The sequence below is a fragment of the Euleptes europaea genome, chromosome 6 (assembly GCF_029931775.1).
Source record: "Euleptes europaea isolate rEulEur1 chromosome 6, rEulEur1.hap1, whole genome shotgun sequence".
NCBI classification, from domain to species: Eukaryota; Metazoa; Chordata; class Lepidosauria; order Squamata; family Sphaerodactylidae; genus Euleptes; species Euleptes europaea.
The window spans coordinates 23,819,749-23,831,895 of NC_079317.1; the positions used below are offsets into that span (position 1 = coordinate 23,819,749).

Below are 12,147 nucleotides of genomic sequence, written 5' to 3' on the forward strand. Positions count from 1 at the left end.
CAGCTCTTAAAAGCACAGCCAATGTCCTGAGCCATTTTTTAAACTATTTTTTGTTTGCTTTTTCAAATTTTAAATTGTAAACTACCTTGGATGCCTTGACAGAATTGTATAAATATATTAAACAAGTAGGGACCCACAAGAAACGTGCAGGGAACGGGTATTACCCCCACCTTTGTTTCCTCCACTCTACCCCTACTTCTCTGCCTCTCACTCTCCATCCTTCCAGCCTTTCTCTTACTCTTCTCCGTTTGCTCCCCTACCCCAGCTCTTTTTCTCTTACAAAGGCCCCATTATAGAGTTAAGTTATTGCTCGGTGTAGAAGGTCTGAATTCTATTTCTGAAGCATCTCCCTTTCCCATCTACTGCCCCCCACAAAACAATGTGAAGCTTGGATTGGACCCACTGTGGCCTATGGGGCCTCTTTCCTGAGGGTCACTTTTGAAAAATGCAATTGTGAGGCATGCAGGGGCCTGATTTTGATTGGGAAAATGAGTGGAAGATGCAGTTAAGCCCTTAAGGGACTGGGAATGTACTTGTGGAATCTGTAGGGGGTAGGGTGGGGTAGAAAATGGGATGGTTTCACCATGGATTGGTCACCACCAGTTCATACTGATCATTGCCTTACAGCCACGGGAAATTTGGGAGAATCACCCGTGCAACTCCGTAAATGGCAGGTAGCATCAGTTTCCAGGTGAGCGTCCGTCAGTAATGCTACATTCGCTTTTGATTATACACCTGCTACTGGATATGCTGCTAACTGGGCAGAGGATCATGATTAGACAACACTAGTGTTAAGCCTGGACTATCAGCTGCTTGCAGAGTGACCCTAGTTCTGGTTAGCTCGTTATCCCTTAATCTAAAATAAAGCTTGCAAAAATTAGATTTCCCCACTCCCTCAAAACATGCAAATACTTTAATATCCTACGTTTTATTGTGCGCAAAGCAGTCATTATTTCACATCGTAAAAAGTAACCACACACATTTTCATTCACAAAGTAGATTATCTTTATCATACACCAATATATTTAAAAAAACAGATTTCTGATATCAATATAGTTTTGCTGATTGCATTTGTGAAATAGAGAAGCTGACAATAGCTTCATACAGTCTCTCAAGTATTGGCATAAATAGAACTTCTTAAATAGAACTGCATGTTATCTGCAGGCAAATTTTGATAGAAATGTGAGCATGAATACAAAGAAAATGCCGTTGATGTCGCTAAAAAGCATGATAGCTTAAAAGAACAACCAATTAAAAACTGGATTCATCATTTTCTAAAGTGTTGGATAAAGAGAAAACTACAACCTGAAATACTAGAAGTTAAAACAAAGTATTTATACAACGAAATTGCAATATGAAACTCAAGAAATCATTTTGTATGCTATTTGGAGGTATTTGTTATTTAAAGGTAAAAGGAAAACCTGTCGACGAGTTCTATACACTCGATAGGCAATCTTATTCAAAATCTTAGCACAACCGCATCTCAGACCACTTCTGAATCACTTCTTTGTCCATGTGTCCCAAGTTCCACATCAGAGTCGACTCGATGTTCAACAACTTTTCTGAGCAAGGGAAAACTTAACTTGTTCGATTCATCTTATATGCAGAGCCGATTCACCTATATTGCTCTATTGCCGTAGCAAAGACATGTTAGGAGTTCTTAAGCTCGTCAGTAGGTATGTTTTAAAGGAGAGAGCACTTGTATTCCAAATCAAGGAACCTGAACTATAAAAAGGCATAATTGAGAGGAAGAAGGAAAAAAAAACCCTGTTTCTTTAGCTGCAGCAGTTTTTAAGCACATTGCTAAAGTAACATTGAATTAAACACTTCACTTACAACATTGGAATTCTGCACATATTACATTATTTCTATGAAGATATTTTACAACATAGGAATTTATTTAACTGACGGAGGATGTTAACAATGCAAGATGCAGGTAAGTCTCTCTTCGCCACTCCTTAAGGTCAAGGTTCTACTCCAGCTTCTGCTGATCGTTCATCCATGTTGCCTCCAGCGGTCTTTGGTTTGCATCCTTTCTTTCTCCAACTCTAGGAATTTGACTTTCTGTTTTTCCTTTAGGCAAACAAAGATACTCAAATCACACTCAGCCTGACGGGGAAGTGGCATGACACAGACTTGCACATCAAAGCATGACTGAAAAGCAACATTATTGATCAATGATAGGTGGACGTCTGACCTGATCAAAAGCGGCAGGTATTTTGCCTTTTAGAAATCTGATGATAAATTACTGGGATTAATTACAAGGTATAGCCACGTAGTTTCATCATCTGTATGCTCACTGTAGTAAATTATCAGACACAACACTCTGACCCACATTGGAATGATTCACCTCACAAAGTAAAGGCATTTGATTCCTCTCCGTGTATATCTTTAAATCTGTTGCAATGTAGGAGGCTAAGCATCAGCTATTATGCTGAGAGAAAATTTCTAACGCGCCTCACAATGAGCAGACGCGTAGAGGATAATAAAACCGAACCCAGCATAATAGCAGCGGAACAATCTTTTGTTACTCCTAATGCCTATGATTCACATCTCCTGTTTCTTCTAGGATGACTCATTTTATAGTGTCTATTTGCTATTTGCTACCAGTGGATTTTTACATGCTTTTTCTTTGAAATCTCTCTCTCTCTCGTGTGTGTGTGTGTGTGTGTGTGTGTGTGTGTGTGTGTGTGTGTGTAGGGGGGGGGTCTTCTGTGGGTTGAGGCACTTAATGGACAAAATTCTTCCAAACATGAACGCATGAAGCTGCCTTATACTGAATCAGACCCTTGGTCCATCCAAGTCAGTATTGCCTACTCAGACCAGCAGCAGCTCTCCAGGGTCTCAGGTGTAGGTCTTTCACATCACCTACTTGCCTAGTCCCTTTTAACTGGAGATGCTGGGGATTGAACCTGGGACCTTCTGCATGCCAAGTAGAGGCTCTACCACTGAGCCATGGCCTCTCCCCTAATTCTACAATGTGCTGCAATCAAATCCATGAGCTTTCTGTAGCTGAAAGATGCTTCAGCTATCCAGGGATTCCCATCGCTGCCAGCTCAGCAGCACTGAAACCCACACTAGGTTGCCAATGCGTAACTCAGGTTTTCAGGTGGGAGCAGTGCAAATTGAGTGGGTGATGCCCAGCAGTGCAATCACACACACAGAGAGAGAGACACTGAGGATATGGCCTTCCCCGTGAACCTCTAGGACTTTTGAGAACATAGCCTTAGATGCTATGAACAAGTTCCTTGCACGCTGGGATAGTCTCCGCTGAAGTGCATGCGAACCCCCCTCCCGCAACAATGTCCATTTGTGCAAGGGCCCATTGAAAATCAACAATCTCAAGTAAAAACGGGAGCTTTAATGGAAGAGAAAATATGCTCTGCAGCAGAGACTATCTAGCATGCACAGAACTCATTCACAGTATCCAAACCCATATTTGCAGATATGTATTTGTTTGTACTGCAGTCTCCACATATACTTTCACAAATAGGTTTTAGTTCTTTGTGTGCCATCATTGGTTTCACAGAGTAGCTTGCATTGCACTGTGTATACATGTCGCACATTTTATAGACAATTCGTATGGGGTTGGCTCCAGCCAGCTTTTCTTTGATCATCAAAAAGGTTATGCTGAAGCTTATGAGACCTGTCTTTTTAAAAAGCCAGATAAGAGATAGAGGCTGTCATAAGTAGAGGAACTGATCAAGAATGAGCAAAAAATCTGGCTGGATCCAACCTATGGAATTTATAAATGCTATTCATTGTTTTTTTTGGGGGGGGGAAGTTGCCATCAAGTCACAGCTGACTTATTGTGACCCCATGGGGTTTTCAAGGCAAGAGATGTCCAGAGGTGGTTTGCCATTGCGTGCCTCCGTGTCACAGCCCTGGTATTTCTTGGTGGTCTCTCTTCCAAATACTGACCAGGGCCAACCCTGCTTAGATTCTGAGATCTGGCGAGATCAGGCTAGCCTGGGGCTACCCAGGTCAGGGCATCCATAGTTCATTCATAGTTACAGAATACATATAATGAATAATATGGACTTATGGGAGGAGCTGTAGCTCAGTGGTAGAACATCTGCTTGGCATGCAGAAGGTCCCAGGTTCAGTCCCCGCCATCTCCAGTTAAAGGGACTAGGCAAGTAGGTGATGTGAAAGACCTCTACCTGAGACCCTGGAGAGCCACTGCCAGTCTGAGTAGACAATACTGACTTTGATGGACCAAGGGTCTGATTCAGTATAAGGCAGCTTCATGTGTTCACTGACATACAAATAATATTGAAAAACTGGTCCATTTTACAGGAAAGAGAGAACAGTGTGAAAATAAAGAATCATGAGTTCAGTTTGCGCACAAAGGAAAAGCTAAAGGTTTGGGTGCTGAAACAGCAGGTATGAGAAATGCTAAAAGATTTATCTAACATGTTTTGTTTACCACTGCCCCTCCTGCAAGAAGCTCTGGCTGGTTTACATGAATCTCCTTTCCTTCATTTTATCCTTACAACAACCTTGTGAGGCAAGTGAGGCTGACAGAGTAACTGGACCAAAGTCCCCAGGTGAGTTTGTGGCCATGTGAGAGATCTGAACCTGGGTCTCCCTCATCCTAATCCAATACTCTTAACCACTGGAAACAGAAGATTACTGTTAGCAGTGTGGATAACACCCAAAGCATCCTACTCCAGAAATCTTCTGTCTTACATACAGAATGCTAGTATTCTTGCTGGTCCGGTTGCTCACATTCTAAATCTCATTACGGTCTGGATGATGAAGCTGCCACCATCTTCAGAATAGTGGAAAATCTACCGCAAGGATCAGAGAAGGCACAGGCCAGGCTCCACAATGGAAAAATTCCAGGTCTTACAATGTGTGGGGCTGGTGGTGGTGGAGGATTTTTTTTTTAACTTTCTCCAGAGCTTCAGTGACCCAGTTAATACATTTGTTGGACAGCTGTTGTGTAAATGTAAATATGTAGATATGCTTATGTAAATACATGGGTAAATATGTAGGTTTACAAATATAGATGCCTATACAAAAAGACTTCCTTTGTTCATCTTTTATAATAAAAACAAACAAACCAGAAATTTGAGAATACAAAATTAACTTATAAACTACAGTATTATATGCAAATTCTGCCCTATCTTTAGATGATCACTTACAAGCTAACCTTCCGCGAATGGCTTTCTTTACTCCCATTGTTCTTTTGATCAACTGAGTTGCTCGAATTACGAGAGGAAGATGGTAAAGTGGAAGTAGAGGAAAAGGCAACAGTCCCACTGGAGTTGCTGGAACGAGTACGAAAAGTATCATCTGAAAGAGAAGGAACAGAAGTTAGGCAAGTAATATGCAATAATTTGCTATTTCCACTGAAGCTGAGATTCTGGTAGCGAATGTACCAGAGAGCCAGTGTGGTGTAGTGGTTAAGAGCGGTGAACTCTATTCCAGAGAACTGGGTTTGATTCCCCACTCCTCCACATAAGAGGCAGACTCTAATCTGGTGAACCGGCTTGGTTTCCCTACTCCTCCACATGAAGCCAGCTGGGTGACCTTGGGCTAGTCACAGTTCTCTCAGAACTCTCTCAGCCCCACCAGCCTCACAAGGTGTCTGTTGTGGGGAGAGGAAGGGAAGGATATTGTAAACTGGTTTGATTCTCCTTAAAAAAGGTAGAGAAAGTCGGCATGTAAAAACCAACTCTTCTCCTATATTGGCTGATTACAAATCCCAATGAATGGCTGCTTATTTATTTATTGCAGAACCAAGGACAATGGATACTTTGGTACCAGTGGGTAACCCATACAAAAGATTCATCTAATATTTCTGCCCACTCATCCACCCAGAACAGTATGCTCATGGCAGCTTAACAACAAGCTTAAAATGGTATAACATAGTAAAGCAAAAGGAATAATAATTCCAGTAAGGTAATTTACAACCAGTCAGCAGAATAAATCCAATTATTTGAGGAAACACTCGTAAGTCACAGTTATCAGCAAAAATCATGCCACCTCTATTTCTGATGATGGGAGCACACAGAGAAAGACCTCTGAAGGTGATCTCAGTGGGTGTGCAGGTGTTGAAGAAGAAGAGTTGGTTTTTATATGCCGACTTTCTCTACCACTTAAGGGAGAATCAAACCGGCTTACAATCACCTTCCCTTCCCCTCCCCTCCCCTGTGAGGTAGGTGGGGCTGAGAGAGCTCTAAGACAGCTGTGATTAGCCCAAGGTCACCCATCTGGCGTCATGTATACAGTGGGGAAACAAACCTGGTTCACCAGATTAGTGTCCGCCGCTCATGTGGAGGAGTAGGGAATCAAACTCGGTTCTTCGGATCAGAGTCCACCGCTCCAAACCACCGCTCTTAACCATTACACCACACTGGCTGTATATGGGAGAAGGTGATAAAGTTCACTAGTTCCAGACCATTCAAGGCTTTAAAGGTCAGTACCAGCACTCTGAATATTGCCCAGCAACTGACTGCCAAGCACAGATTAAAAAAAGAAGAAGAAACATGCTAATGACTTCCCGCATCAGGAATTGGGCAACCATATTCTGGAGCAGTTACTGCTTCTCACCTCTCTTCAAAGGAAGCTCCATTTAGAGCATGCTATAATAGTCTAGTCCACCCCTAGATCAGCATGACTTCAAACAAGAGCTCCTATGCCTCGCCTGGCTTAAGTTTCAGTTTGTTCAAACCTATCTGGTCCACCACTAATTTCAGATACTGGTTCAGGATTTCCACGGCTATTCACGAGAAGCTAAACATGAAAGACAGAGCTCGGTGTCAAGTGCATAACTGTGGACACCAATGGCCACATGTCCAGGTGACACTCCACCACTAGTTGAACGCACACGCTAAACGTAATATGAGACACAACAGAAGCCTGGCCATTTTCCAGGCTAAAGACCATGCGGTAGAGCAGCAGCACACACACACACACCGGCACCACCTTCTGAGACCGAGCTCCAGAAAAGAATGTCGCTACTGCAAAATGGAGCCACCAAATCCAACCCGGTTATGAGATCCAGAAGGAGATAGCATGATCCACGATCAATGTCACTGGATATCACAGTAAGATCCAGAAAAACAAACAGGGATTCCCTTGCCCTATCCCACCCCCTGCATGGTCTTCCCACCGGGAAGACCAAAACAGCCTTCACTCCAAAACCAGGCAAGAAAGCAGAATCAAGGGAATCAAGATAATCAGTTCCTCCTAAGTTGCTCCCACACATTCAAGAACCTTGCCCAAGAATTGAATATTGGTGATTGGAAGAAAGTTGTAAACAGTTGTAAAGATTGTGGGGAGGTTTCTTCAAGAATGACCTCAGTATTGCTTCCTTAGACGGCCATTTCTAACCTCTCCCAGATAATTGTTCAGTTCCATTCCGGCAGCTCCAATAAGTCACAATGAGCAAGTGTTGAGTAGGCAAATAGCAGGCCTAACTTCAAAGATCTTGTCTGCAAATTTGGTTTGGTCAAGTTGAAATATTTCCAGTACAACTGGACGAATGGAACTCTGAGGGGAAACCAGGTTCCCACCTGTCATTAATGTGGCATCCAGTTTCAGACAAACACAAGGCATTTCATCTGCCAAATGCCATGCGGATTGGCCACAGTGGGCTACTGGAGGCTCCTCCCACTCTCAATGCAGCCTTTTGATGCAATAGGTCTCAAACCCCTTGGAAAAGCTCCACAAGATGGTTTCCCAGACAAAAATAAAACGGAGAAGGAGAATTCATCTCCACTGGGGAGAAAAGTGGAACATAATAAAAGAATTGTAAGAAAATTTATTTAAAAAAAACAGCCATCCTACTTACCTGTAAACGAGAACAAGGAATTTTTTCCTACTCCTGGCATAGAAGAATACCCTGTCGAAGAACTTTTGCTAAAAGAAAAATATGTAATTATGTTACTGTACACTAGAGAAGTACATTTAAGTTTCGATATGGAGCAACCACAATAGCTCTACTGAACTGCCACCTCTTTCACAGACACCCGGAGGAACTAAATATTACACACCTGGAACATTTATCAGTGCTGCCATATTTCGAGTGCAAGGCTTGACTACTGAAAGACTGACTTCGAACCAGCTTGGATTTCTTTACTTCCTTGCCTAAATGGGAAAAAACGATATATATTGTTTATGATATTTTTGTTAAAGCTGACCTTTTACTTCTTTAGTTACAGCAGTATCACAGAATCATAGAGTTGGGACCACCAAGGTCCTCTAGTCCAACCCCCTGCACAATGCAGGAAAATCACAACTACCACCCACCCACCCCCACACACACACCCAGTGACCCCTACTCCATGCCCAGAAGATGGCCAAGGTGCCCTCCCTCTCATGATCTGCCTAAGGTCATAGAATCAGCACTGCTGACAGATGGACATCTAGAGCCAGCGTGGTGTAGTGGTTAAGAGTGGTGGTTTGGAGCAGTGGAGTCTGATTTGGAGAACCGGGTTTGATTCCCCACTCCTCCACATGAGCGGTGGAGGCTAATCTGGTGAACTGGATGTATTCCCCCACTCCTACACACGAAGCCAGCTGGGTGACCTTGGGCAAGTTACAGCTCTGTTAGAGCTCTCTTAGCTCCACCTACCTCACAGGGTGTCTGTTGTGGGGAGGGGAAGGGAAGGTGATTGTAAGCAGGTTTGAGTCTCCCTTAAGTGGTAGGGAAAGTTGGCATATAAAAACGAACTCTTCTTCTTCTTCTAGTCTCTGCTTAAAAACCTCCAAGGAAGGAGAGCTCACCACCTCCCGAGGAAGCCTATGCCAACTGTTAGGAAGTTCTTCCTAATGTTTAGCTGGAAACTATTTTGATATAATTTAAATGTCTGGTCATTACCCTTGTGTCCCTTCCTCATAACATCAGACAGCCTGAAACTCAGTAAAGTGCAGAGTTCATTGTTACAAACTGCAATAAGAGGAACAACTGCAGTAGAGTTTGGGAAGACCGCTGGGGAGGTCAGGCAAGTTACCCTAATCACAGAACTTATAGGTCCAAGTAGAAAAGAATGGGATTTATATCTGCCTTTGTTGGATATAAGAAGCATGGGTGACCAGGATTTCCAGAGCCTCTTATGAGGAAGGGGGAGCTTCAAGTAGAACAATCTGTACAAGACACATGGGAAGGACACCTGAGTGATCAGCCGGGAGAGGAAATGCAGAAACAGAATCTGCAGGCCGGGTTACTTGAAATTCCACATTTGACCTGCTGGCTGAAGGTAAAGTAGATAGCACCTGTCATGATTGCAGATTGGCAGGAACATTGGGGACCATGACTCCTGACTACCTGATGAGCAGGGGCAAGAAATATGGCAGCTCTGTTTGCAAGAAGAGCTAGTCCCAGCGATGTGACTTGACAAAGGCATACAGAGGAGTCAGGATATACAGGGCTGTCCCACTGATCAACAGGTGTTCCATATAGTGAAAGAGGAGAAAAGTGGAAGGTCTGGGAAGCACAGCCTACACGCAGGTTCAATCTCTGGCATCTTCACTTGAAAGAACCACAGGCAGCAAGTACTAGAAAAGCTCTTTCTCTTCCTGCGACTCTGGAGAGCTGCTACCAGTTAGAGTGGATAATACTGGGCTTAGACAGATTAAGGAGTCTGCTTCAGTATAAGACAGTTTCGCAGGTTGAATGACTGTCAGTAAATACCAGCAAATTCTTTCCTACCTGTGTTTTCCTATGTTCATTGCACTGTGGAAAATATATGTGGTAGAGATTTTTTTCTTACTTGTTGAAGAACCCGGAGGATTTCCAGAAACAGACATTGGTATGTTCTTGGTCAAAGTTGATGACGTTTTACTGTCTCTGCCTAAAACAAAGGGTATTTTAAGCACCGCAACTGTTTCAATTGAAGAAATAAAGCACTGCACAAAGCTCAGTGGCAGTTAGTGACCGTACTAACATTTTAAATTCTACACAACCTTCAAACTCTAAAATTAGTCAGAAAGACTAATAAACGGACCTAGAATAAAAACTGTCACCTCATCAAGGAATCTCTGTCGGGCTTTCAACCACAGCAGAACTGAAGTACACCAAGACAGAGTCTGTAATGAGTGCTTGAGATGTGAGGTTATCTGCGACAGTGCAGAAACTGGATTAACAGTGCGGTGCTAAGCAGAGTTACAACCCTTTAAGCACGCTGACTTCAGTGGACATAGACGAGTGTGACTCTTTTTAGGATTGCACTGTTAGTGTTTTGGTTTTAAGCTGATGTTTGAAGCTCACTCAGTGGGGTACAAGGTGTGCTTTTGGGTCTGCTGCAGAACCAGATTGGTTGTTGGGAGGGGACAGCACAAGATGTTGGCTCAGTGGATAAATAAACCTGCCTCCTGGTAAGCCATGGTTTGCAAATCAGAAAACATCCTGATGAATGCACGTTCCCTCCTCCTCCATCTGGAGTGATTCCCCACCCACCTCCAGTTGTTAACCATGGTTATTGGAAGGGGACAGCACAAGATGTTGGCCCAGTGAATAAATATCCCTGCCTCCTGGTAAGCCATGGTTTGCAAATCAGAAAACATCCTGCTGAACGCATGTTTCCTCCTCTTCTGCCTGGAGTGATTGACTACACACCTCCAGTTGTTAACCATGGTTTTGTGCTATGCACACATCTATGCAAACCATGGTTCTCAACTCTATTTCAACGTGGCTTCAATCCCTGCGTATGAGAGCCATGGATGCATTAACAACTATTTGCACGAGAGCACATATAGCACAAAACAATGGTTAATGCCAGGAAGTGAAGAAGGAGAGAGAAGGGTCACATTGAAAAGGGAATGATGGAGGGTTGGAGTTGAGCTCCAACTTGCAAACCATGGTTTGTTGGACACTGAGGTTGTGGACAGCAAGGGCACTCACTACTGGTTGTGGATGCACTGAACCACTCAAGGTGTGGCCCTAAAACAGGTCAGCTTCCTCAGTTCTAGAAATGAAAAGCCACTTTGAACTGTGAGGAAAGGTGGGATACATGTTTTAATAAATAAATGAATAAAATAGAAATCCTTGCACAATACTGTCTGATATGACGTCTGAAACACGTTTTCAGAAGCGGGTCTGTCCTTTTTGCCAAGGAACCAACTCCACATCAAAATGCACAAACTATTGGCACAAGCCAAAGCATTTTAGAGGACTGCGCTGCACAGTGCTGTGAAATTAGTTCTCACAGTAAATTAATAGCAGATGTTCTCATTAACTAATGCCACCATCACTAGAATTTCTTCACAGAACACTGATTCAATTTAGAAATGGCCTTTCACACCTCCACCTCATCAGCCCTCCATAAAAAGAAATTAAACTTTTTGTAAAAGAAAGCAAAATAAAAAACCACTTACGCTTCTTTTCGTATATTTTGTCGCTCATACTGGTAGACCTGCCCTCATTTTGCTGTTTCTCTTTTTCTAATTGTTCCTGTTGTGGAAACAATTTAACAACAGAGGTAATAGAAACCTGACATCTAAATGCGGCTGGCAGCAACCCGTAGATAAATATGCTTCCAACCCAATGAGCGTCAAAAGAGAGAAAGATGAACCTTGAAATGCTATTATGTCATATGTGATTAAAAAGAAGATTGCTCAGAGAGCACTATAGCCACACTAGAAAATGTAACTCCCCCCCACTTCAAAAAGAGAGAGAGACAGAGAAAGAGAGAGAGGGAGGGAGAGAGGGAGGGAGAGAGGGAGGGAGATAATACAACACAGTTATGCCACACAGAGCTCTTCTATTTAAAGCAACGGTTCCCAAATTGTTTGAGTCACGGAGCACTTTTCAGGAGAGAAATTCATCACGGAGCAGTAATTTTCACCTAGCACCTATTTACTAAACCAAATGACAGTAGTATTTTTCTTTCCAATCTCTTCATGGAGCACTAGGAGATATTTTGCGGAGCACCAACTGATCCACGGAGCACAGTTTGGGAACCGATAATTTAAAGCATAGTCATTTCAGCTTTCCCTCTGTTAAACTATGGGCACGTTGCTTTACAATGATTCTTGCAATTCAGGTGCTATACCTCCCAATAGCGAACACTGCTTCCAAACGACCCCATTCAACTAATCTTCAAGTTAAATACTTGACCCAGACACACATGGCGAAAGGTTTGGAACTACAATAAGGGTGATTCAGGAAGGCTCTTGTCAAAATGTCACTTGCAG

At 43.0% G+C, this 12,147-nt stretch overlaps 1 protein-coding gene across 1 annotated transcript in view; it reads right to left on the bottom strand.

The window, feature by feature from the left end:
- Positions 1-1,635: 1,635 nt before the first annotated feature.
- Positions 1,636-12,147, bottom strand: part of PPP4R4 (protein phosphatase 4 regulatory subunit 4) — a 106,640-nt gene continuing 96,128 nt past the window's right edge. Inside the window, exons 20-25 of the mRNA XM_056850764.1 lie at positions 11,325-11,404; positions 9,726-9,802; positions 8,007-8,100; positions 7,805-7,872; positions 5,151-5,301; positions 1,636-2,073 (exon numbers count right to left, since the gene is read on the bottom strand). Of these exons, the coding sequence (XP_056706742.1) occupies positions 2,049-2,073; positions 5,151-5,301; positions 7,805-7,872; positions 8,007-8,100; positions 9,726-9,802; positions 11,325-11,404 (495 nt within the window). The 3' untranslated portion in view covers positions 1,636-2,048. The remainder of the gene's footprint in view (positions 2,074-5,150; positions 5,302-7,804; positions 7,873-8,006; positions 8,101-9,725; positions 9,803-11,324; positions 11,405-12,147) is intronic.